This window comes from Chanodichthys erythropterus, chromosome 5, assembly GCF_024489055.1.
Source record: "Chanodichthys erythropterus isolate Z2021 chromosome 5, ASM2448905v1, whole genome shotgun sequence".
NCBI classification, from domain to species: domain Eukaryota; kingdom Metazoa; phylum Chordata; class Actinopteri; order Cypriniformes; family Xenocyprididae; genus Chanodichthys; species Chanodichthys erythropterus.
The window spans coordinates 9,519,151-9,545,493 of record NC_090225.1 but is presented as its reverse complement, the minus strand read 5'-3'; the positions used below and the strand labels follow the sequence as shown (position 1 = coordinate 9,545,493).

Below are 26,343 nucleotides of genomic sequence, written 5' to 3'. Positions count from 1 at the left end.
TGCCTGTTAAATGGAGCTCTGTGGCTTGAGGAAGAGGATATTGAAAAGGGACTATGAGCTTTTTTCCCATCCGCTTCAAACATGGCGACTTCAAAGGGCCTCTCTCTCCCTCTTGTTTCTAATCTGATTTGTTCCAAACTTATGAGGGTAGGAAGGACACAGAGCTACAGTGAAGATTTAAATGTACAGCAGGTGTATGCCAATCACAATAGACTGATTGTTTTTCATATTTTCTTATTTAGTAGGAAAATTTGCAGAAAGAGTGGATTTAAACCTGGTAAAATGTGTTTAATTGAGAAACAGTACTAGGCTTTTAAAAGGAAATTTTACTCAAAAATATAAATCCTGTCATCATTTAATCACCCTCATGTCATTCTAAACCTGTATGAAACAGATGTTTTGAAAAATGTCTCAGTGTTTCGGCATTCCGATTTTAGACACACTGCAAGTGTACATTCAATACAACTGAAAGGGATGATTTTTTTTTTTTTCTGCCAACAGCACAATTGTTTTTCCAATGTATTTTTTTTACACCCCACATTTTGAGCAGATGCCGAAACATGTCATGATTGCACTTAAAGGGTTAGTTCACCCAAAAATGAAAATTCTGTCACTTATTACTCACCCTGTTGTTCCACACCCATAAGACATACATTCATCTTAGGAACACAAATTAAGATATTTTTGATGAAATCCAATGACTCAGTGAGGCCTCTATTGCCAGCAAGATAATTAACACTTTCAAATGTCCAAAAAGGTACTAAAAACATATTTAGAACAGTTAATGTGAGTACAGTGGTTCAACCTTAATACTATAAAGTGACGAGAATACTTTTCAACAATATCTAGTGGTGGTCGATTTCGAAACACTGCGTCATGAAGCTCTTGTTTTTTAAATCAGTGGTTCGGAGCGCCAAAGTCACGTGTTTTCAGCGCACAAGGCTTCGTTCTGTCATAAGAGTTTTAAAATGTCAATAGTTCACGTGACTTTGGCAGTTTGATACGCGATTCGAACCACTGATTCTAAACAAATGGTTCACAAAGCAGTGTTTTGAAATCGGCCATCGCTAGATATTGTTGAAAAGTCCTTATTTGTTGGCGCACAGAAAAAAAAGTATTCTACTGGCTTTATAATATTAAGGTTGAACCACTGTACCCACATTAACTGTTTTAAATACGTTTACCTTTTTGGACATCTGAAAGTGTTAATTAGCTGGCAATACAGGCCTCACTGAGCCATTGAATTTTATCAACAATATCTTAATTTGTGTTCTGAAGATGAACGAAGGTCTTATGGGTGTGGAACGACATGAGGGTGAATCTACAGAATTTTCATTTTTGGGTGAACTAACCCTTTAATAAACCCTTTGTACTACAGCCATAACTCAAAACCCCTTATAATTTATTACTGATAGATGAAAGCATAATCAAATTAGCCAAAATATTTAAGAAATGAATAAACAAGGGGGGATGATGTACGACTTCCAGATCTGTGGAGTCCTGTGAGCTCAAATGATGTGTGCAGTCAGAAGGGACAGATTGTAGAAAGGCTCATTTGCAATATTGAAAGATGGAATTGGGAATTATAAAACATTAAATGTTAATCAAATGCATGCGTTTGGCTGGTTGCCAGCTAGCTTGAATATGTTAGTCTCTCTGTATGTGGTATTATGGGACATTAAAAGCATTTTTGAGTCTCAGTTGAGCAGAGCGAAATATGGTATCAGGGAGGAATGAAGACAGCATAATTGCTGTTGCCCTTATTGAGCCCTTCAGCCACCCCCAGGACAGCTACAGCTGAGGAGTTGAATTCCTCAGCTGTAGCATATAAACACAGTCATAACGTGAACATTTCCATAATGCGAGTGTGAGGCTATAATCTAATGATAGATGAGGCATGGAGACCTGCGCTGTGTGCACCACATCCAGCCTGAAACTTTTGGCTGACACTCCGGAATGTGATGTAACAGGTCGTGACACTTCAAGGATTTTCAATAGTTTTCAGATACACAGAAAAACACAGGATATCAACACATCTTCTTGGTCTAGCAGGACGTCTTTGGATAAATACACAAGGCTTGTTTTGTGAGACATCATATCAGCCAACAATATTAGTTCTCAGCTTTGTTTAAAGGCTCATAACCACCAGTACAATAAATGAAAATATAGTGCTAACCTCAAGAAGAATACAAGCTCCATGTATCTCCCCCAGAATTTAACAGAATCACCTGAGGTCACTGTATTGGGTTGTAATGGGCCATAAATTATTCTTTAGAAGAAACTAAAATTTTTATCCGATAAGAAGACATGCGCATAAACTACGATGGAAACGCATTTACAGAATAACTCCCTCGATGTGCAACAAAAACTTAATGTGACTTTGCCTCAAAAGAGAATGTGACAACAGATAACTGGGCTAACCAGCGGACCAATTTCATTGCAAAATATCTCAAATGTTGGTTTGATCATTCTGAAATGTCTGAGCCAAAGTCTGTCATCAAAATGTTTTAATTCACTCCCAGAAGCGTCTCACACGATTACGTTCCCAAACACCAGGCATCTGAACGCAAGTCATTTATGACTTAGGGAAAAAAAAAAAGAGCAACAGTTTCTTTCCCGGTTGCAGCAACTTCCATTTTTATAACAGATATTATTATATTAAATTAGCATCTAATCTGATTATCATTTCATCTCATATAATCAGCTTCTATATCTATATGTTGAACTCGCTGTCATTAAAAATCCATATACCTTTTCCTATATCTCTGAATACACCCCGCATCTGGTTCCTCATTCCTCTCCAGTAGTGTCACATTCAGTATTGCTTTAAAACAGACCCAGTGAAATATTTCAAATAATAAAGGATTATTTTCTCAGACACGCCTTAATGGGTTTATAATATCTTCCCTCGTATTTGGTAATACGGAGCTTATGTAATTAGAAAAATATTGTTTCTGCAATCCAACCCAGAGGCATATGTACAATTGTTTTCCTCAGTTTGTTTTGATCTTCAGTGTATGGTTAAAAAAACCACATCCTCACAGCAGAGAGAGCTACACCATCAATAACCACAACGTCATGCTTAAGTGTTAACAGCTTTATAGAAAATCATCTCCATGTTATTTTGATTGCGAGTGTGTGTGCATAGGAAAACATTCCCGTTTTGTTTCAGCATCTGTGCAGAAATGCACGTGAGAAATTCATATTGAGAAAAGAAGGAGGGGGAGAAAGGGAGTGGTGCTTTCCCAAAGCTTTGTGTCTTCCCTTCTCCTGGTTCACTGGGGATCCTGGGCAAGGGAAGCAGATAAGATCTGTCATGTTTCTGCAGCCATAAAGGCCTGGAACAATTACTGTCCTTTGGCTACCCCACATCAAGCACCGTTTTTATGAGAAAGCACCTGGTTATGCACCACCTGTCTGGCTACCAATACTACAAATGTGTAGAGAAAGACTGTTGGTAATTCACATGATCTAAGCAAGTCCAAGCCTGAAAGAGCCTCAAAGAGTCTTCTTCCCAGACTACTTTCTTGTAGTGTAATATAACGGTCATCACTTTAGGGGGGGAAAAAAAATCAATAATAAAGAATCATCTTATATGGAAGTTTGATGTTATTAGAGAAGCATGAGAAAAGTTCATGGTCAAGGGAGCAGGAGCGTGACCTGTCGAGGATCTCACACTCTGTCTGAGGAAACGAGTGATGTCAGCTCCTAGTATTTCATATCTCCGTCATGTCCTCTATTGTTTAGCCCCTGTGTTTCCATTAATGCTTTGGGACTGGATTGGACGTAAGTGGCACGGAAAAGCTTTCGGGGTGGAAAAGCCCAAGACCTGAACTCACATCCTGCTTTTGTTGGGACACTTTTTGGAATGTTGATGATTGTATAAATATTTGTTCAATATTTCCTTTGAATTTTTTGAAAAAACGTGAGCATCTGCAGCTACAACCAAAGATGGAAGGATGAGTCAACAAATAAACAATAGGAACTTTACCTTCAGTTTCAAAGGCAAAATTTAGATGCATTTATTTTCTCAAGCTTTCAGTTGTGTGGGGTCCAAACACTCGAGTCTACATTAGAATTCTTAGATTTGTTTTCATAAACCCACACTGTAAAAAAATTATTTTCATGATTTTTTATTACAGATTTTTTTCTTTTGTCAAATCAACTTAAATAATTAATGTGGTTAAAATAATATAATATTTTGAGTTTCTGTTGATTAAACCAATCACCTTCATTGTATTAACTCATTTTTTTTTTATTTCAATGAACTCTAAATTGTAAGGCAACCAGGTAACTTCCTTTTTTTAAGGACAATTCAACATCTCAGTGCTTTTCATAATATAACAGTGTCAGTATTGGTGACAATTCCTGGTCTCCAGGAATGTGTCAAAATTTTTAATGAAATGCAGCAGACTAGTTGGCAAACTGTATTTTAGACCATCTTGTTTGTCTAAATGTCTTTCCAGAGCTGTAATAAATCCTATTAACAATTCCACTGAGATGGTAAAAATACTTTTAGTGTTAAATAATGGGGTGGAGATCGTGGTGCTTACATCATCACTTTGAGAACCTCTGGTCCACCTGAACACATGCTGTCATTCTCCGGGAATGATCTTTATCAGTTACTGTGTGAACCTTTGCTTTGGTCTGTGCTCATTAGCCCATCAAATGAGCCATTGACTTTCAAACAATAGGATGCAGTTCACACTGTTTTTGTTGACTTGTTGAACAAAAGTTGCTTAACCCCCTATAGTGTACATAAACACCTCTGGTAATCCCTTATTTAAAGCCTACCTATTGTCCAGAGGGGTGGGGGGTCCTTACCTAAGGGTGCAGTCCTAGTGTCCAGCGTGAATATTTTTACAGCCCCCATTTTTACATTGTCTTATGAAAATTGAAATAAAATTAGTAGTTAACCTTAATGATTTTTCTCTCTGTCTCTGTCTTGACAACCAGGTGAACCAGTCCAATCAGTCCAACCCACTGGGCTCTGGACTGGGGTACCTAGAGCACATCTGCCAACTCATAGAGAAGATCGGACAGTTACAGGAACACAACCTCCGACTACAGAAACAGATCTGTGGCCTGCAGAAGGAAAGCAGAGTGATCAAGACTAAAGAGGTATTAACCGCCTGCCAGCATTCATCTCTATAAGCTTGGCCCAGAATTTATTTTGATGGCCCCCTTTGAACATTCTGCTGACTATATGTAAAGTTACACCTACGTGTCAACTAACTCCCATTAGAGTATTAATAGACTGTCTGCTTAATATCTGCTAACACTTTATTTGATGGTCCCCCGACAGACATTAGTAACTTTGCAAGTACATGTCAACTTATTCTAACCCTAACCCTACCAGTCTACTAACACAAGTAGACATGAAGGTGCAACATTACTTAAAGTCAACAGATGTTTAAAAAGGGACCATCAAAATAAAGTGAAACCAAAAAATGTGTAGATACATTTTTGCAAACACACCATTATCAATTTGAAACTGGTTAAAGACACTGCTGTAGGTCTGGGTCTAAGATGACGTCTTAAATTTATGATGTGTTGTGGGTCAAAGCCCCATATTGATGCCTGGGGCAAAGGATTATTGATTCATACTGCGTTGATGTAAATCCAGCTGTTTTGAGTGGGGTTTAGGGGTTTTCAGTCATGATGGATAAAAGAGTATTTAATAAACAGAGCTGCTGGGTTCAGCCCTTTTCGACCTGTACACAGATGGAGTATTCGTTTCAAAGGACCTGGTGTCCCCTCACATGGATTTAATTTGTTATTATGTGTCCCATGTTGACATTATTCAGGACGAAAGTCTTTTCCTGTGTCTTTGTTTGGTGGGTCATTGAGAGAAGCTCTCTTGGTCATGAAATATGTTTTTGTTTGATAAAAGGCGTGATAGAAAAGCAGATGAGCATCGATATAAACCTAACAAAAATAAATTAGCTAAACATAATATGCTTCAAAAATGGTAAACAGAAAAGTTTATGTCATTTAGCAGTTATTTACTGCAAAATGCCAACATGTGAAAGAATTCTGGTAAATCCTAAAGCTGTTCAGATTCAATTAAGTTAACAATGTGGAACCCATAAAAATCTGAACTCAGCACTACGTGCTTGAACAAGAACAAGAGTGCATCTGGCTTGAATGTTATCAGCCCAAAACCCCAGGAAAAATATCAACACGTTTTACAACGCTTTTGTAAAGTTATGGATGTTATTCTACCATGTCGGTCTTTGTTTTTCCCTTTGGATTTGTACCTCTCCTGAATTAGTAACATAACTCCAAAAAAATGTTGAGACCAGGAAGGCAGCTTGTCTTTGTTAAATGCGGATGCAAGTTAGAAAGCTGGGCGCAACCCCCAGAAAATAAATAAAGCCTATATTAACTCCTTCCCCACCAGCATTATTTAAAAAAAGTTTCCAGCCACCTCCAGCGTTTTTGATCAATTTCATAAAACTTTCATGGCCCCCAGAATATTTAGTTTTTTGATATATTTTATTTTTTAGTTTTTTGTATTTTGGAATTTTTGAACATGTAATATATCAAAAGAAAGAATAAAAAGAAAGGAAATTTCTAGCTGCATGCATTCTTTATGTATCAACATTTGAATGTGGGTAAGTTTAATAACAAAAAAACAACATTTTGATCAAAAAGCAGAGAAAATTTAAGTACGATGATCAAAACAATGCTTTCATCAACACCCCAAAGCTTTAAAGTCCTAATCCTTTTCCTGCATCAACATTTCATTTGGTAACTTTAGGCAGTTTTGATTTATATGCTGTTTAATGATTGATGATTGCGTTAGCTTACATGCGCATAAGCAATGCTTTTATCGCTTGTTTCTGCTTCTTCTTTTCCTGTGTTTTGATCCAGATATTCGGTACTCTTTCAGTAGATGTGTAATAGAGCCCCCTATAACAGTGAAAACATTGATGGCTGGAAAATTATGTCAATGGCAAGGAAGCGTTGTGTCATAAATTACGAAAAATTCTGTTAATGGCAGGGAGAGTTAAAAAAGAAATGAAAATGTCCCAAATTTATTCATGACATTCATTTATTTAGCTAAACGAATGAATTACGTATTTTCAAATATTTTCAAAAATAATACTTTCAATGCTGTGGCAGGTTTTAATGTCACTCATCGTGACACATTTTTATAATTCCATCCTGAGAGAAATTTGCATTTTAATGTACGTTCCGCTTTGCCAGTCCTCGCCCCAGTCTCCTCTGTCCACTAGTCCTTTGCTTACTGACTAAAGGCTGCGACAGTATATTGTGTAGACATCTTCCTGACCTCTGGACGCTGTGCTGAGTTGAATGAGAGCACTTTTTTTTTCACGTTTTTTCAGAGAGTCAACTCTAAACTGGCTCTGTCAGGTCGGGCCCTGGGGCCAGAAAAGACTTTACATGGTCACAGTGAGTGAGCTCAGTGGGGGCCTGCACTTCAAAGTCATCAAAGAAAGCAGGAGAGAAAGAGAGGCAAAAGAAAGGAGGACATTTTAAAAATGTGCTTTTTTACGGAAACCATGCATGTGTGCGTATTAATTATTTTTGCCTTAGTTTTAGGTTCGGGAATCACGTTTTTCTCAGAACTGGTTCCATTTATTTAACTGATCAAAAGGCTAAAAGATCCAACACAGTCTCATGACAGTGCATAACTATTTTGATTTGTTGCAACTTCGTATGAATCCATACAACCTCATGTGTATGTTTTTGTACAATCTGCTCTCATCCCACTGAGAGGTACTAGGTTTATTTTCATACATATCCATAAACGCTCAAATCTTCCCCATGAGATCGAGGAAGATTTGAGTGTATATACGCTAAAATCTACGCCAATGTTCATATTTATGAAAACATTTTTTGATATGGAAAAGTGCTTAGCATCATGTCAGGGTCAGAGAAGACATACACACTTTTCCTTGTGGCAGAGAGTCAGAGAACTGCTGTATTTGAAAAACCTAAGCGATTCTTGCCTCTTGCCATTCTCAAGTAAAGGATTTGGATTGATTGGTTTGGTTTAGAAATCATTAAGGAACCAAAAACGTTCAGTTGAATCAGAATTGTCAAATACTTTATTCCTTAAAATTCCATGTAGAAAACCTTTGACACAGGAATAGTCTATGGACCACACTGCTTGATCTCCCTGGGTCTAAGCAACAGGCAGCAACATGCTGTTACACACATCAAAAGGCAGGGGAACTCCTGAAACGTGCCTCAGTCTCCACTATAATAGACCAAGCTGTCTCGCCAGTCTCCTCCCAGGCTGTTTTACCCACCCACCCCCAAACCCTCACAGCATGCTTTCATCTGTACTCATAAAAAGCATTCAGGACTCAAACAATATGCAGATACCACCATTGTAGTGTCCTCTTACTCTTGTTAGTCCTACATGTTGATCTGTTCAGTCATCAGCCGTGACCAATGCAATGAACAGATACAGCAGGTTGAAGCATCTGGTGTTTTGGTTTATGGGACATTTAAGATGAATTCTTTCATCTTCAGTCCATGTTCAATGCTCATGCTTCTTTCTTCTCAAAAACATCAAAAATCTTTATGATGCATTGAAACTTTCAGAGGAATCAGTGTTATGTCTTTGCTCTCAGTGGCAACAAACAACATGAAATCCTCAGCAAACGGATCCACCGTGGCATCATCACCTCATCAGTCAGAAAGCGTTTACCATGCAAATATAGATGTAATGGAAACAATAGGATAATCTTGGATAAACAGAGTTTTGGGAAGCATCTTATCACTGACACAAAACACGGTCATGTGAATTTCAGAGGCTTAAATCTGCTAAAACGCATAGGTTGTTATGCATATTAATAGACAACATTCAAAACATAAATCGTATCTAATACACCACACATCTGGTTTGGAAAAAAAAAAATGTGTCACAACAATAAGAATAATTGGTGGAAATGACACCAGCAGATTTCAGCTGTTGGATACATGAGGTAAATGCTTAAAATAATGACCCAGATAAAGACATTCCCCATAGGAAAAGCAATTCAGAGTCATTTTGATTTTGTCTCACAATTCAACTATTGAGAGTGAAATGTTCCCCATAGGAATGAGAAATCACAAGTGAGATGTCTTTAATATTTGAATTGTTCCACCTAGACAACAATGAATTTAAACAGAGAGCAAATGGAGACTTTTGATTCTCAGTATGAACCTTTCTCATCAAATTCTTTCAAGACCTAATTTATCTGAGCTATCAACATTCATTTTATACATACAATGTGTGATACAGCCATCTTCACTTGTGTCTTTTTTCATTCTCATAAGATATTTTAGAAGTACTTGATATTTAAATGACTGATATCTTCATGAAAAGAGTAACAGTTTTACTCTGGGTCTATATCACAGCTGGATCAGATAACATAGGATTATAAATTAACCCTGTTTTTATGTAACATTTATGTGGTAGCAAGACTACCCAAAATATACTGAAAAAAGTGTGAAGTAAAATTCTATTCAAATACATTTTATCAGTGAATGGATGTGTTTGAGGGCTTCAGTAATTTTACACTTGTATAAATCTGAACCAGATGTCTATTCTACGGGCCAAGTATGTGCTATCATCCTTGACCCATGGGCGTGAACATCAACAATTTGAATTTAGATTTCATAAAGTGAACTATTTTAAGTGCTCTTCTATCCCAAATGACCACATTTTAATTTTGTTTTGGAGCATTTCATCAATACAAAACAAAGCTTTACAAATCTATGTGTACAAGGCCTATGCATTCATAAAATAGATGACTAACAATGTGAATAAATAAAATTGCCCTGTATGAGACACGTTCTCAATTCAAACTCTTTTTCAGGACTTTTTCATACAGCACTGCAGCTGTGGTGCAGCCAGCCTGGCCTTCCAAGAGCTCAAGAGACACTTTCGCAGTGATCACTACAGCCTAACGGCATCAAGCGGCACGCTGTCTGACCTGACCACAATCCCAGAGGTCACGCGCACCCCCCTCAGGGCAGGCATGAGAGGTCAGTGTGTAAACACACCTGGAGTCATACGTACATAACTAAGATTAATCTGCATTTACATGACAAATACTGAAGGTTGGTTTGAAAAAACTACGGGTGAAAGTTCAAAAATGTTTTGAAGTTAATATTATATAAGATTAGACAGACCAGCTATCAGAAGGACAGATAGATAGTCTATCTGTCTGACAGACTGACTAATGGACTGATATCTATCTATCTATCTATCTATCTATCTATCTATCTATCTATCTATCTATCTATCTATCTATCTATCTATCTATCTATCTATCTATCTATCTATCTATCTATCTATCTATCTATCTATCTATCTATCTATCTATCTATCTATCTATCTATCCTCGCGTAGCACTAAAATCATGTTTTTCCTGGTTGCTTTCCTTCCATCTCATGTTCCATCAGGTGGGTGGGCGACCAAACATTAGTCTCTGGAGAAATGGGAAATGAATGCTTTAGCTATAGGTGGAATTTCTGGAATTCCATATAGAGAGAAGAAACTTATCTCAGGAATACTGGGGATTTTGGTGGGTGGGAAAACAGAGCTAATGTATGTTTTAGTGTGTTTATGCACCACACCCTTCAGAGTTAAGTCATAGATCACAAATTCATAATAGTTCATAAGTCATTTCCTCTCATAGAGAGAATTAAATATGAGTATGTTTTCTCCCATACAGATGGTGAGATGGGCTGCCAACCTGCTCTTCCTGTTTGGAAAAGGGGTCTGAATCGAAGAAGCTACACAGAAGGAGAGGCCAAGTACTTAAGTGACAGTGCTGAGGTCCTCTCTGCTCCTCACAGAAGGGTGAGTCAGTTGAATTTTAACACAATGACTCACTTTGACAAACACATCTTTCAGCACTCAGGGGAAGGGGATTATAATGAATGTTTGGTCAAGCCTCTCTGTCTCATGCATTGGTTTACTTATTAAATTACTCTAGATTGTGGTAGTTGAGTCAACAGAAAATGAAAATGAAGCTGTTAGGGATAGAAGTAGAGCCAGTTGAAACTGTTAGTCACATTAATGACAATTATTCAGCTGACAAAACATTATACTCGACCCCCTTCCCTTAAAAAAAAACAACCACAAAAAAAACAAAAAACAAAAAAAAAACAACGGAAAATAAAATGGGGGAGAAAAAAAAAAACGGAAAATAGACATAACATATAAAGGATAGTTAAAATTGTCATTATTTACATTTTAATTTATTCTCATTAAAAAAGTGAAATTAATGGTAAAACAGCAGCAGCTGTGGTTGAACTTTATGAAAAAAATATGGTAGAAACGTTTTAAATGTATGGATTTAGATTAAATGTACACTGTAAAAAAAATCCCAGTAAAATTTACGGTAAAAAAACGGCAGCTGTGGTTGCCAGAACTTTACCGTAAAAAATACAGTAGCAACGTAAAAAAAAAATCTGTTAAATTTACGGTAAAATAAAGTATTTCATTAACTGATATAATGTTATTTTACCAACCTAATGAAGTACTAATATCTGTTTTGTACCTTTATAATACACTGACAGTCACCAAACACAGTGGTGATAAGAGTCACATGATGAATCAAAGTTCATCACAAGCATATTTTCCACAAGCTGAGAAGGACAACACTAACATATAGAAGGTGCACACAGTGTCATTCACACACACACACTAAACACCATCATGGTAACACACATGAAATTTTAAAAATGCAATAAACATTAATTTAACAACATTAGATGTAACATAACACCCTAATGTACATAACTGATTAGAAAAAAATGAGAAAAACTAAGAAGAAACAGAGTTATTTCAACGAAAATATATCAAATGTGAAGTGTCACGCAGGGAATTGTGGGAATGTCAATTTACGGTTTTTCACTGTACATTTTAGTATGAATTGTTATTTTTCACTTCCAAAAATTGTGAATTTAACGGTATTTTACCGTAAAATTACATTAAATGTACCGTTAGATCTATTAGTTATTCACCGCATATAGTACGGAAACTTTCTGTAAACCAATTGATGGTTTTTCACCGCAGCATTTTTACAGTCTTTTACTGTTAAAATCTCAGTAATTTTTTACAGTGTACAGTTAAAAATCCCCATTTTTAATTAACTGATATATTAATATTCCAAAGTACTGAAATTTTATACCTTTAAAGAACATAAAAAGGTGGTAAAGAGAAAGCCACATGATGAACTAAGAAGAAACATCATGTAGTGTCACACAGGGAATTTTGGGAATGTCAATTAACGGATTTCACTGTAAACTACAAGATGACTTGTTCTTTTTCTCTACAAACGGCATGACATTACAGTTTAAAATTATTTTGTACTTTTGTGTGTCTGTAGTTGAGTGAGAACTATACTTGGGGAAGAGTGAAGGAACTGGTGAAGAAGACCAAACTGAGGAACCAGAACAGGCTGGGACTGTCTTCAGGCTCCTTGAAGAGATCGTGTCCACAGCTTTACCGGTACTCCATCCATGTTTTCATAATAATTCAGGAGTTTCAGATCATTAGCACTCAAAACAATGGTCAGATTTGATCTCCCTCTGAAGGCTCACTGAATGTTATTTTATAAATAAATAGAATATTTATTTATTATTTCTAAAAGCCCGATCAACATTATTTCACAGACAATTGGTTTTGATGTTAAAAATGGATCAGAATGGAAATGAATAAGATTTAGCACACTGCCGAACAGTTGTGTTGTTCCCATTTCACTACAGTAACTTCTGAGAAACCGTATCACAAACACAAGTAGTACTAATGGCTCTGCTCTTTTGATGTTATGACTCACTATGTGTCCGTGTGATACAAGATAAGACTCTCATCACAACCGTACGCTGGTAAAATGCTGGCCGTCCTAATCTCATCTGTATGCTGCCTCCTCTTAAATACCTCAGCACTGGGCTCATGTGGTAGTCGGTGACTAGCACCACATTGTATGAATGAGCAGAGAGCAGAACACTGATTAGTTATTGGATTTCTTTCAGTCCAGTATTATTTTAGTGTGTTTTTTTTGTTCTAGCATTTTGAATTTTCTTTTTCTTTTTTTACTTTTCAATTACAGTTAAGTTTAAATGATTTTGTTATGTGCTTCTGTAATTTTTATTAGTTTATTAGTCTTTCTTCAAATCTCCCTCTTGCTCACTCTCTTTCTCATGAGTGGACACGCCCCCTACTTCTGATTGGCTACAAGTGTGTTGTAGTGCTCGGCATGATCCACTTTAAACAGTGTTTCTCAGAAATCGCTTACTGCACCTTTAATTCATACATAACTAATGCACACATAATCTTGAGTTCATATATGACTCATGAAGAACTAATGATTGCCACATCAGCAACTAGTAAAGTGTCCATCTGATTAATATATTAAGTCATATATGAATTGCCATTAATTAAATGTGTCATCAAAGATTAAATCCCTACAAACATTTAGTATTATCTAATAGTAAAAATTATTGTTAATTACCATAATGGGTCGAAGCCATGTATTTCAACTTTCAGCTGTCTGCAACCAGGGTACTATGAATAGTCTGTCATGAATAATACATGAACTCAAGATTATCTGTGCATTAGTTAAGCATGAATTAATGCATATTACCCTTTTATATTTTTCTATTTAGCTTTAATCTATTTTTATTTCAGTTTTAGTAATTTTTGTACTTGAACATATTATGTCAGTTAGTTGCTAAAGCAATATTTCTAATTTAATTTAAATTTATTTAATTTCAGCTTTATATCAATTAATAAAATGAATTTTCATACACTCTAAAAAATGCTGGGTTAAAAACAACCCAAGTTGGGTTGGGTTACTGTCGGGTTAAATGTTTGCCCAACCTGCTGGGTAGTTTTATTTAACCCAACTATTGTTTGAAAATGACTATATGGCTGACTTAAAATGAATCTAAAATGAAATTAAAATGTTCATTTATTAAACATATTAATAAATGTAAATTTTCAAGATATTTTGGGTTCATTTTAAGTAAGCAATACTGTAATTTTTAAACAATAGTTGAGTTAAGTAAAACTACCCAGCAGGTTGGGCAAACATTTAACCCAACAATTGGGTTAAAACAACCCAATCGCTGGACTTGTCCATTTTCAACCCAGCCTTTTTAGAGTGTAGATTTAGTTAAAAATAACAACCCTGATTTAGTAACAGAGCACCAAGTATCAGTCTCTAATACTTGCTGTTAGTACATCTATATTTAAGAATTTTAATAAATCAGCTTATACTGCAACACTATTGAGTTTTTTATTCTGATTGGTCAACAAGGTGTTGATTCATTTTCTCCAAGGCTAGAAACTAGTTCCAAGTTTGCTGACCAAATTGCAGCACTACATCACCGCCACATTCTTTCTGAACTAATAACAGATACTTTATCTGTGGCATAAGGAAGAGCGTTTTAGGAACGAACACCTTAAAAATGTGTTTTTCCTTTATAAAAACAACTTGAATCTCAACCTATTCCACAAGTTAGCTGTGATCCCACACACAGGTTGGCACAGACTCAGATGAATAGTTCCAGGGCTGCAGTGTCAGGTCGGAGGTATGCTGGTGGGAGTAGGAGAATTCCCCATGTATTTCTCTCATTAGATGAGATATGGGAGCTATGCTAAATGCACTCTCCTCCCGAGAGCAGATATTTTCTGAGGAATATCCATATGGACCAGTAATTCATACAATACGCTGACTGTGAGAGACAAAGTGTGCAGACAATATTCAGCGTGTTGCGTAAGTGCAATGCCATTTGAAAAATTAGGTCAGACTGTCTTCCATTAGTTCAGACCACCTTAATGAGGCATTAACATTCTCTTTGGTGCTATATGGAAAAGGTTATTCAAAACATTTTTTAAATATGTATAATATGTATAATAAGTAAATATTTAGCATGATAAAGAAAGCATGCTTGAAATCCACACCCAAAATGCTTCAAAATTTGTTCACTATGATTAAGATTGCTAAAATGGTTTCAATCTTCTCCACAGCCCAGATGTGATGTCAGCAGAGCACCCCAGGACAAACAGAAACTCAATGATTGCTTTGGGCCATCAGAAAATGGACTATCTGTGGCCACAGTAGTACTGATCAGGTAGGCCAAACAATACTTCTTCTGCCTGTTCCAAGTACAACAACTATGAATATGAAGGTAAAAACTGACAATTTAATTAATACATGTCTGACAAGTAAAGTAAATAGATAAACGTAATCTTGAATGTACTGCAAGTCACTTTAGATAAAAGTGTCAGCAAAATGCATTCATGTAAATTATACACATCAAGCACATCAATGACATTGTGTACATTGCATTAAAAGAAAAAAGTATGATTTTAATGCCAATTATTGCAAATGTTATAATTTAATCTTAAAGGGTTAGTTCACCCAAAAATGAAAATTCTGTCATTTATTACTCACCCTCATGACGTTCCACACCCGTAAGACCTTCGTTAATTTTCGGAACACAAATTAAGATATTTTAGTTGAAATCCAATGGCTCTGTGAGGCCTCCATAGGGAGCAATGTATACTTCCTCTCTCAAGATCCATAAAGTTACTAAAAACATATTTAAATCGGTTCATGCGAGTACAGTGGTTCAATATTAATATTATAAAGTGACGAGAATATTTTTGGTGTGCCAAAAAAAACAAAACAACGACTTATTTAGTGATGGCCGATTTCAAAACACTGCTTCAGGAAGATTCGGAGCACAAATGAATCAGTGTACGAATCATGATTCAGATCGCGTGTCAAACTGCCAGCGGCTGAAATCACGTGACTTTGGCGCTCCAAACAGCAGATTCGATACACTGATTCATTTGTGTCATTGGATTTCAACTAAAATATCTTAATTTGTGTTCCGAAGATTAACGAAGGTCTTACGGGTGTGGAACGGCATGAGGGTGAGTAATAAATGACATTATTTTCATTTTTGGGTGAACTAACCCTTTAAATAGCTGACCAAAAAATTTAAATAGTCATCATTTACTCACTCTCATGTCATTCTAAACCCAAAATACTGCCATCTTCAGAACACAAATGAAGATTTTTTTTTTTTTAAATTTTCTCTTAATTTTTAGGTGGTTTTATCCAAATATTCTTAAAACATTTATAGGATGCTGAACAGATGATGAACAGATTTAATTTAGGCTTTTATTCACATATCAACATTGATCAACGCACATAGATAGAGCACATCAAATATGGTAAACAGAAGCTCAACCACATTTGCTTGACTTTTGAACAAATCTCACTGGTTTAATGAGAGAATATTAAAAAATATCTTTATTTGTGTTTCGAAGACAAAGCCTTATGGGTTTGGAATAACATAAGGCAGAGTAAATGATGACAGAATTTTCATTTTTGGGTGAACTATCCCTTTAAATTACAGTCATTAGAGGCAGTTTTCTATCAATAGTTTGTAGATACTATTGATTTCATTGCACTCTTTCTTACCTTTTTCGGCTTGGTTAAGTTGGTGGAGTTTCACCTTTTGTAATGACTGGGGCACAAAATTTGAGAAGTAGTGACAAAAAATTAAGTTACCTAAGTAACCTAAAGGTCCAAGTTGGTCCTAAGTTGCTCATAGTACTATTCAGACACCTTAATTGGTGAGCCAAATTTCACAACTTTTTTAAAATACAGTTATGTATGGGCTGTCATGGACTCCCATGGCAGAAGAATAAGAAATAGAGGTCAGAACAGAAACAATACAAAACAGAAACAACAGTGCTTGGTCCCCAGGGATGTCCAGTGTGCATAGGAGGATTTGTGTTCCAGGTCGGTTGTTGTTTTAGCACTGTTTGGACAGTAAGGCTCTATCTCACGGCAGTGTTGTTTCAGTACAACTGATATCTCACACACAGAGAATGAGCAGCATGTTAACTCTCAGCTTTTGTTTTCTCATTAGACGTTGAGCAGATGGCCTGCGATGGGGCAGCTTTTCCAAAAAGCAAAGGACAAAGTATGGTTCTTGCAGTTTGCAGATGGTTTTTCCAGACTGAGGAAGAGAAAATGGAAGAGAAATGGACAAGAAAAAGATGAACAGTATTTGAGTAATGGGAGAAAAATATTGGTATTGTGTGTACTTTATATAATACTAGGAGAGATGTTTATATGTTAATGGAAATGTTAAGTTGTTGATGGAACCTGTTGATGGGGCTTGTTTGAGTGATGTGACATTTCTATAAAGCACTCATTAGATTTGTCAGCTAATGAGGTACTATAAAAGACTATATAAACATGTGGAAAGATGCTTTAAAGAATGTGATTTCTGAAAAAGAGAATTACAGTTGATTCTTATGTATAGTCTAATGTAAATTTCTGTCTGGGACAATTTACCAGACACTGTCCTAATTGTAAAATACTTGAAATACACCCAAATTATAACAAATGTTGAACATGCATGCTATAAATTTATATAAATAATTTTGTACCACAATTATATAAGAATTGCCATGTGTAAGTGTATATATACAGGCACAACAAATATGCATGTATGTATCCATGATGCATGGATCATACAGTATGTGTGGATAAGAGTGGGAGAGCGGTGCACCCACATGTGAATTCCTCCATCTACAGACATATATCGCTGTCATGACAGGGCTCATGATAACATGTAAATGACTTATGGAAGTGCTCACCTGTCTGATGTAATATAATGTGTGTAGCCTTTTGTTTCTCTAAAAATGAAGCAATGCCTAGAGTATAAACCTGAAATATCATCCTTAACTATGAATTAACAAGTGCTTCCTATGTACCTGTCAATTTTCAGTCAAATTTCACTAAAAAGACATTAATTAAACCAAATAAATTGCAGTATATAGTGAAGTGAGCTGGATTAAAGCAGTATTACATACTGTAAATCATACTGTCACATTCAGAACTCATTTAAAAATGAAAATCAAGCGGAACAAATGGTTTGTTCTGAATTCCTCGGATTTCTGACTTCAGAAACCCAAAACGTTACGCCCAGTGATGGTGAGTTAATGTAAGTTAGATAAATGCTGCTAATCCTAAACACCAGAAGAACTAATGATAGTTAAAATGTATAAAAGTCTGAAAATGGTTAAAATAGATAAATAAAATACAATAAAAAAGTTGGAACGGTTCAATGGTCATAAAACTTTACTAAAGTTATAACCGGACCTCAGGGATAAAAGTGAAATTAAAAAGTTGTTAAATGACCCAGCCCCCTTTTTCCATGGCACTGGTTCTGAAAGATTTTTTTTCCCGATAAGTCTTTATTAAAGAGTTATAAGCCATTAACCAAGCCATCCAGTTACGAGGTGAATCACAATACTACAAACTTTGATTTGAAGCAAAAAAGTTTTTGACAAAAGGTACAAGACTGTGTACTTAACGACTTTAGTAAGGGAAAGAACTACAATCCTATGAAGCTTTGCGAACAGAATAATCAAAAATGATGAAGTATAAAACTACTCATTTACAATTGTTGACAATTTAAATGTTGAACATATGCAAGCATATATCTGTACATATATATATATATATATATATATATATATATATATGTGTGTGTGTGTGTGTGTGTGTGTGTAAACATACAAACATTTAAGTATTTTGAGAGCGTAGAGAGATTGACTCGATAATGTCATTCACAGTGCTTCATGGGAGTGGGTGGAGCTAAAGAGCTATTTTGGGCGGGTTGCTTTTTTCAAATCTCTGATTGGTGTAATTTTCCATACAGCATCATGAGTAATGTACTTAATTCTGCTGTTAAACATGATTATTTAAAAAGTAAGCGGAAATAATGCAGGCTGACGGCTTCAGTAGAAGCAAATACCATGGATTAACAACATCAAAATTTTTACTTCTGGAACACGAATGATTCAGTCTATCATTACCCAACAGTGAAAACAGCCAGGTATACTGGACCACATTAGGTTAAGCTCAGAAAGTGAGCTCTTAAGTGTTTAACTGTCTTTATTGACAGCTGGGTGGAGTGAGGTACTAAAATACTGATGTCTAGATAAGGTCTGTTTTGCAAACCACTTGCAGCCTTGCGTTTGAAAGATGAAACATTTTTCTAATCAAGCTTTTGTAACTTGATATTGTTCTGGCCCGGAAAGTGTATTAAAAAACAAAGTGGCTTCCAGCATGTAGTACTGTCTTTTGATGTACGCTTGACCAATCGTTTCATAGCCACTGTTCTGAGTAATGATGTTGAACTGTGTGTAAAAATGAATGAGAGCTGATGTATGGCAGAATTTTTTGTCTGTTAGGGACAAAGGACATGACAAGAGATTTTTACTTATCTTGTGTATTGTAGTGTACCAAATGGACTGAATAATTCATTATGCATATTGCATTGCTATTCAAATGTATTTTTAATAAATGAGATATTTCTAAATAAACATGAGTTGGTTTAAATGTGTTTTTCATCATGTACTAATTTTTAAAGAGGCCCTTAAAGGTGCTCTAGAACTTCTTTTTAAAAGATGTAATATAAGTCTAAGGTGTCCCCTGAATGTGTCTGTGAAGTTTCAGTTCAAAATGCCCCATAGATTTTTTTTTAATTCATTTTGGGGCATCATTAACTATGCACCAATATATATAGGTCGCGGCCCCTTTAAACCTCCCGCTCCCCCTCCCCCAGAGCGCGCGCTTGCCTTGAACAGCAAAAAAAAACAGTTTACACAGCTAATATAACCCTCAAAATGGATCTTTACAAGATGGTCATCATGCATGCTGCATGCATGCGTCGGATTATGTGAGTATTGTATTTATTTGGATGTATTACATTTGATTCTGAATGAGTTTGATAGTGCTCCGTGGCTAAAGCTAACATTACACACTGTTTGAGAGATTTATAAAGATTGAAGTTGTGCATGGCTCTTGTCTCCGTGAATACAGTAATAAACAATGGTAACTTTAACCACATTTAACAGTACATTAGCAACATGCTAACGAAACATTTAGAAAGACAATTCACAAATATCACTAAAAATATCATGATATCATGGATCCTGTCAGTTATTATTGCTCCATCTGACATTTTTCGCTGTTGTTATTGCTTGCTTACCTAGTCTGATGATTCAGCTGTGCACAGATCCAGACGTTAATACTGGCTGCCCTTGTCTAATGCCTTGAACATGAGCTGGCATATGCAAATATTGGGGGTGTACATATTAATGATCCCAACTGTTACGTAACAGTCAGTGTTATGTTGAGATTCGCCTGTTCTTAGGAGGTCTTTTAAACAAATTAGATTTATATAAGAAGGAGGAAACAATGGTGTTTGAAACTCACTGTATGTCTTTTCCATGTACTGAACCCTTGTTATTCAACTATGCCAATATAAATTCAATATTTAATTCTAGGGCACCTTTAAAAATAGACCTTACATATACTGTACATACTCTGATTCTTATGAAGCCCCTAAAGGGACATGGTGATGTGAAAAGAGAGTGAGTGAACATAGTGACATATAATTTTTCTTCCCATCTCATATTTTCCCCATCACTATGTCACCATAGGTAGATTCATAAGTAGAGTATATAATAGAAGTAGATTAACTAAAAATGTTAATATTTTGTTATAGTTTAAAATAAAATTAACAAAAGATACAAATGAAAACTGAATTACATCAGAATGTTTGGATGCACACCTTTCAATGTATGAGAGTTAATATTTAGTTTATAGGATATGCAGCGACTAAAGGACCAGGTGAGAAAACATCAGAATCCAGGTCATGAGGTCATTGAGAGTTGACAGAATGACAGCAAATATAAGCATTAGCCTACTCTCAGTATGAAGTATCTCAGATTTCTCTCACTTAATACAGATGACGGCAGAGTTCAAGCAGTTGCTGCACAAACAGAACAGCTTAAAAGAAATGGATTTCCCCACCACACATGTACAGTAAACAATAAATGTAAATTTATAGCATATGTGGGATTTGTGAAGTCATAGACTCTATAAGTGCGCACCACACTTATAAAATGTATTATAAAATGTCAACATTTGAGAGTCAAGCTGTTTATCAGCATGGCAAAGTTGAGCACACTTGATATTAGCGCCTCCCTCTGTTAGATAAGGGTAATGCGAGTCAACTTTATTATATATATATATATATATATATATATATATATATATATATATATATATATATATATATATATATATATATATATATATATATATATATATATATATATATATATAAAAAAATATGAATGATAGGAGTAATAATAGTAACAGTCTATGGAACATTTTATGAGCTAGGCCATATAATTAACATCATTTGGGGCAGTCTATAAAACTTGTTGAACATAAGAGCATAAGAGAAATATGAACTCTTTTGTACCCTCAGAGGTTCAGGAGGGCTGGTGTAGCTACACACATTCCAGCAACTCCAACACAATGGAGTCATAAAATATGTCATACAGGCCCACCCTCTGCATATACAGATACCACAGAAACAGACGAATGACTTGGTGAAATATATAGTGATTTATATATAGTGGGATGTGTGCCTGTGCCAGATGATTTACAGGAACGCATACTTGTGCTCCAGTGAGGCAACACCGGGGTAGTATTTTTTTTGTCTTTTTTCTGTATTTTAATACAGAAGACATGCAAAAGTAGGTCAGCGCAGTTGAAAAATCAAATAGGAAAACTACTGATCTGTGTTCAAAAAGGAGTCCATGACAAAACGGCAATAAATGTTGAGTTCTTGCTGTATAACACATTACACATTGTTACGTATAGTTTTGTTATCTGCAATTATTTGCATTGCGAAACTCACTATGCAGTAACCATAATCATGATGCCTTACTAATGCCTAAACTTAAAGGTGCCATTGAACGTTTTTTTTACAAGATGTAATATAAGTCTAAGGTGTCCCCTGAATGTGTCTGTGAAGTTTCAGCTCAAAATACCCCATAGATTTTTTTTTCATACATTTTTTTAACTGCCTATTCTGGGGCATAATTAGAAATGCGCCGATTCATGCTGCGGCCCCTTTAAATGCTCACGCTCCCCGCCCACGGAGCTCGCGCTTGCCTTAAACAGCATAAAGTTCACACAGCTAAATATAACCCTCAAAATGGATCTTTTCCGTGTTCAACATGCAGCATGTCAAATCGCGTAAGTATGGTATTTATTTGGATGTTTACATTTGATTCTGAATGAGTTGTGCTTCGTGGCTAAAGCTAACATTACACACTGTTGGAGAGATTTATAAAGAATGACGATGTGTTTATGAATTATACAGACTTCAAGTGTTTAAAAATGAAAATAGCGACGGCTCTTGTCTCCGTGAATACAGTAAGAAACGATGGTAACTTTAACCACATTTAACAGTACATTAGCAACATGCTAACGAAACATTTAGAAAGATCATTTACAAATATCACTAAATATCACTGCCTGCCCTTGTGTAATGCCTTGAACATGGGCTGGCATATGCAAATATTGGGGGCGTACATATTAATGATCCCGACTGTTACGTAATAGTTGGTGTTATGTTGAGATTCGCCTGTTCTTCTGAGTCTTTTAAACAAATGAGATTTATATAAGGAGGAAACAATGGAGTTTGAGACTCACTGTATGTCATTTCCATGTACTAAACTCTTGTTATTTAACTATGCCAAGATAAATTAAATTTTTAATTCTAGGGCACTTTTAATCATTTTAATCACACTGTTGCTAAATGGCAAATACCTTAATGTTGTGTCATTTGAAACAACATAATCACCACAAATAAAATAGATCCAAATTTGCTGTTTTAAATGTACAAAAAAAAGAGAGAGAAATTTTTCAATTTATAAAATTAATCCCATAACAACACTGCAGCCAGACCTACAATGTCCTTTTAGTGTGTTAAAGGAGGTGGATGTTTCCTCGTCCAGAGCACACAGCATAGTTCAGCAGGCCTATTTTTCATATCTGTCTTGAGATCAATTTCCTCCTTTGCAGGGGATTGTGATTCGCTCATTGAGCAGAACTGAGTCATACTGTGATTAATACACTACTGATTGGCAGAATAGTAGAAAGAGGACATACTTGATGCATCGCTATGACAACAGCTCACCCCTGTCTCTTGGCATTTCCTCAAGGATGGCTGGCCAGTTGGATGAGTTCTCCACAAATGTCACAAGCATCTCCCACTTCAGGCCATCACTGTCCTGAAACACACACACACTGGCTAAGATCCAGCTGCAGACTGCTTTGGCATTTCATAGAGGGAGTTAATAAGGTTTTTCTCTTTAGCAACCATTTCCAGAAATATCCACAGAGAATGTGTGAAATCCTCATTATGTAATGGGTCACACATATTTGTCTGCATTTGTATTTATTTATTTATAAAAGAATATTATGCAATTAAGCATAATAAACGGTTACATGAATACATCTCTCCTTTTCTATGATGATAGAATGTTTTTAGATATGATAGCATGTTTTCAATTTCTTAAGTTATTTTGATATTTTCTGTATGACATAATGCATGTCAAAGTGATTTACTTGACTGGTAATCATAATTAAAGAGGATATATGCAAGAACCTCCATGTATTAAAGGATTAGTCCACTTTTAAATAAAATTTTCCTGATAATTTACTCACCCCCATGTCATCCAAGATGTTCATGTCCTTCTTTCTTCAGGACGTTTTCTGTCTCACATATACCCAGGCTTTAATCAAACTATTATACAGTGTAATTTTAATTACCTCACCTGTTGACAAGATGCCGGTGAATTGCAGAACTGGTGCAAACACATCCACATCGTTATGACCAGTTACTGCTGCTTTCTCACCACTGCCATTTTGTTGTGTTTATTTTGTTATTGAAAAGAAACCGCGCGGCACATATTTACATATTCATCTAAATGTCGCTCTCAGCAGCAGCGTGAAGATACATCCGTTCGTTAACAATGGCGCTGCAAAGGTATTTTTAACTTCTTTTTACCCTAAGCAAAGAACCAAAATGAACTTATCAGGGCCTTGAATCACGTTCAGTCTCTTGTACTTGCAGTCTTGCACAAAGACTAGAGTAGGAAGTTGCTGGCGCAGTTCACTTAACGGCCACCAGTGTCACTAATGAGGGTTTCTGAAAAAGAAAAAAGAAAAGTTTAATTAAATGGCTGTAAATGGAATAAAAACATTGAACACTCGTTATTAGATAACATTAAACACTTGTTTTCATTATAACCTAATATTTTGAATGTATTTTTTCATTAAAGGTGCAATATGCAATATTTTTGCAGTAAAATATCCTAAAACCACTAGGCCAGTGTTATATATTTTGTTCATTTGAGTACTTAAAATATCCCAAATGTTTCCAATTAACTGTAAATTGTGAGAAAATTGCAATTTTAACCAAGGCTCCGGGACGTCGCCTGTCAATGGCGTCATACCCACCATCGGTTTCCGGTTTTATTTTGTAGAAACCATGGAAACACCAAAGACGCTTTAATATGTTTTAATAGACAAGGGAACAACTGTTTTGATATATTTATAGACAGAAAACTAATTGTTGTTATAGCTAAACACGTTTTTTGTTTTTTCTCCACAATATGTTTTAAAATTAATTGCATGCCATTTGTCAACACAAGCCATCCAGCATTTAATATGATATTCTAATATTGATCTATCTTACTGCTGTGTGTCTCAAACAAGTGTCTCACAGCAGTCGCCGAGTGAACGCACAGAGTAACATTATAACATTTTCAACACACTCAGATGTATCTAATACGATAAACAGAGCTGTGTTACCTCATACTCATGACTGGAAAAGTGGAAGCGGCGCCGCCGGTGTCTGTGGCATAATAAAAGTTCCGCTGCTCGTGAGGCGTGTGTTGCGCAACCGCTCCAGCGGCCTCGTTCAGCTCCCACAACACTCGGTCCTGCTTCATACTACAGTAACATTAACAGTCACATCCATGAACATGATTTGTTGTTCCCGAGTCCAACCCCTATTCTTTCGCACCAGCCGTGGTGAAGACCAATGCTGCGTTCCAATTCGCCTACTTATACTACGCCCTAAAAGTATGTACTCTTTCTGTGAACAAAAAGTACTTACTTTTGAGTGTGTAGTAAAAGAGTAGACAAGCTTTGGGACATACTAACACGTCATACAATCGCGTCTTTTCTCTCTGTCGCATCCTGTCACCGTAAACTGGCCTGTCAATCATCTTACTTCCTCCACATTTCATTTAGCTAATTTCCTACCGTATCGCAGTGAAATGCAGCACGTTGATCTGCAGTCGCGGGTCTTTCATGTGGAGAACTCTCCTCATATTAATGCATAATGATGCATTTAAAAGTTAATGGCCATTATCGGATCTTCATAAAAGTCCACATTGGTATTTGCAGATGAAAAATAACACGGGTAACATTACATATATATTTTCTATCAGGTTAAACTGATTATTAGTCACTCAAATCTCTCAGCGTCGATTGCATATATCCGCCATGTTTTGTAGTTTTTTAACACTTTTTACTCGTGTTTGTAGTTCTGAACTGAAACCTCGTCCAATGCGCAATGGGTTGTGGGCAATATTAGCCTCTATAGTGTGCACGGATCCACACTTCGAAAATCTACCGGAAATAGTAGACCATCCGGGGACTTTTGCCATACTCTTTTCAACATACTATGCTTTGGGACACACTTATTTTAATCTCACATACTATTTAGGGTGGATAGTATGGACATTGGAACGCAGGGCAAGATTCCGCTCTCAAACTTGGCGTCATCAAGCTACGCCTTTGTTTTGAATAGTAATCTAGCGACCTCTAGCGGACAGAATTATTACACACTGCTCCTTTAAATGTATATCAAATATGTCACCATGCAGGAAGCCAATTTTTAGCATTTACAACAAAAATAAAACAAAACAGAAAAAATGGTATGAATAGACACACGCAGGCCCACGTGTGTCTATAGGGACAAATATGTCAGCCAAATATTGACCTGGTATTGTCATGGTAGGCCCATGGTATAGGCCTAAGGAAAGTTTGGTTTGTTCAATGTCAAATACCCCACTTGGAACAGAGCACACAAGTCAATTGGTGATTTACGTGGTGATTCCATGTAATTTTTAAAGCTGAATTCTTCAGTCACAATTCATTTCAGTATAATAGAAAAAAGCAATCAGCACACTCTTGCCATTTATTCTTTTCTGTAGAAAGAAATTGAGAGATACTGTAGCATACATGGCATCTCTACAATGATACTATATTATACATGATATTTATACAGTGATACTTACTCTATGAGTCAGTGTGAATAAATGTTGCTCTTAAATGCTGCTTAGGATAAGTAACATGAGTAACTGTTGTATTAGTCCCATTCGTCTCCAGT

The 26,343-nt window shown here is 36.0% G+C and overlaps 1 protein-coding gene across 1 annotated transcript in view; it reads left to right on the top strand.

Annotated features, from left to right (window-relative positions):
• The window catches only part of si:ch211-250c4.3 (uncharacterized protein LOC100535981 homolog), a 31,697-nt gene extending 12,306 nt beyond the window's left edge, over positions 1-19,391 (top strand). Inside the window, exons 3-8 of the mRNA XM_067385160.1 lie at positions 4,957-5,121; positions 9,840-10,008; positions 10,701-10,828; positions 12,363-12,484; positions 15,008-15,111; positions 16,927-19,391. Coding sequence (XP_067241261.1) covers positions 4,957-5,121; positions 9,840-10,008; positions 10,701-10,828; positions 12,363-12,484; positions 15,008-15,101 — 678 coding nt within the window. The 3' untranslated portion in view covers positions 15,102-15,111; positions 16,927-19,391. The remainder of the gene's footprint in view (positions 1-4,956; positions 5,122-9,839; positions 10,009-10,700; positions 10,829-12,362; positions 12,485-15,007; positions 15,112-16,926) is intronic.
• The last annotated feature ends 6,952 nt before the right edge of the window (positions 19,392-26,343 follow it).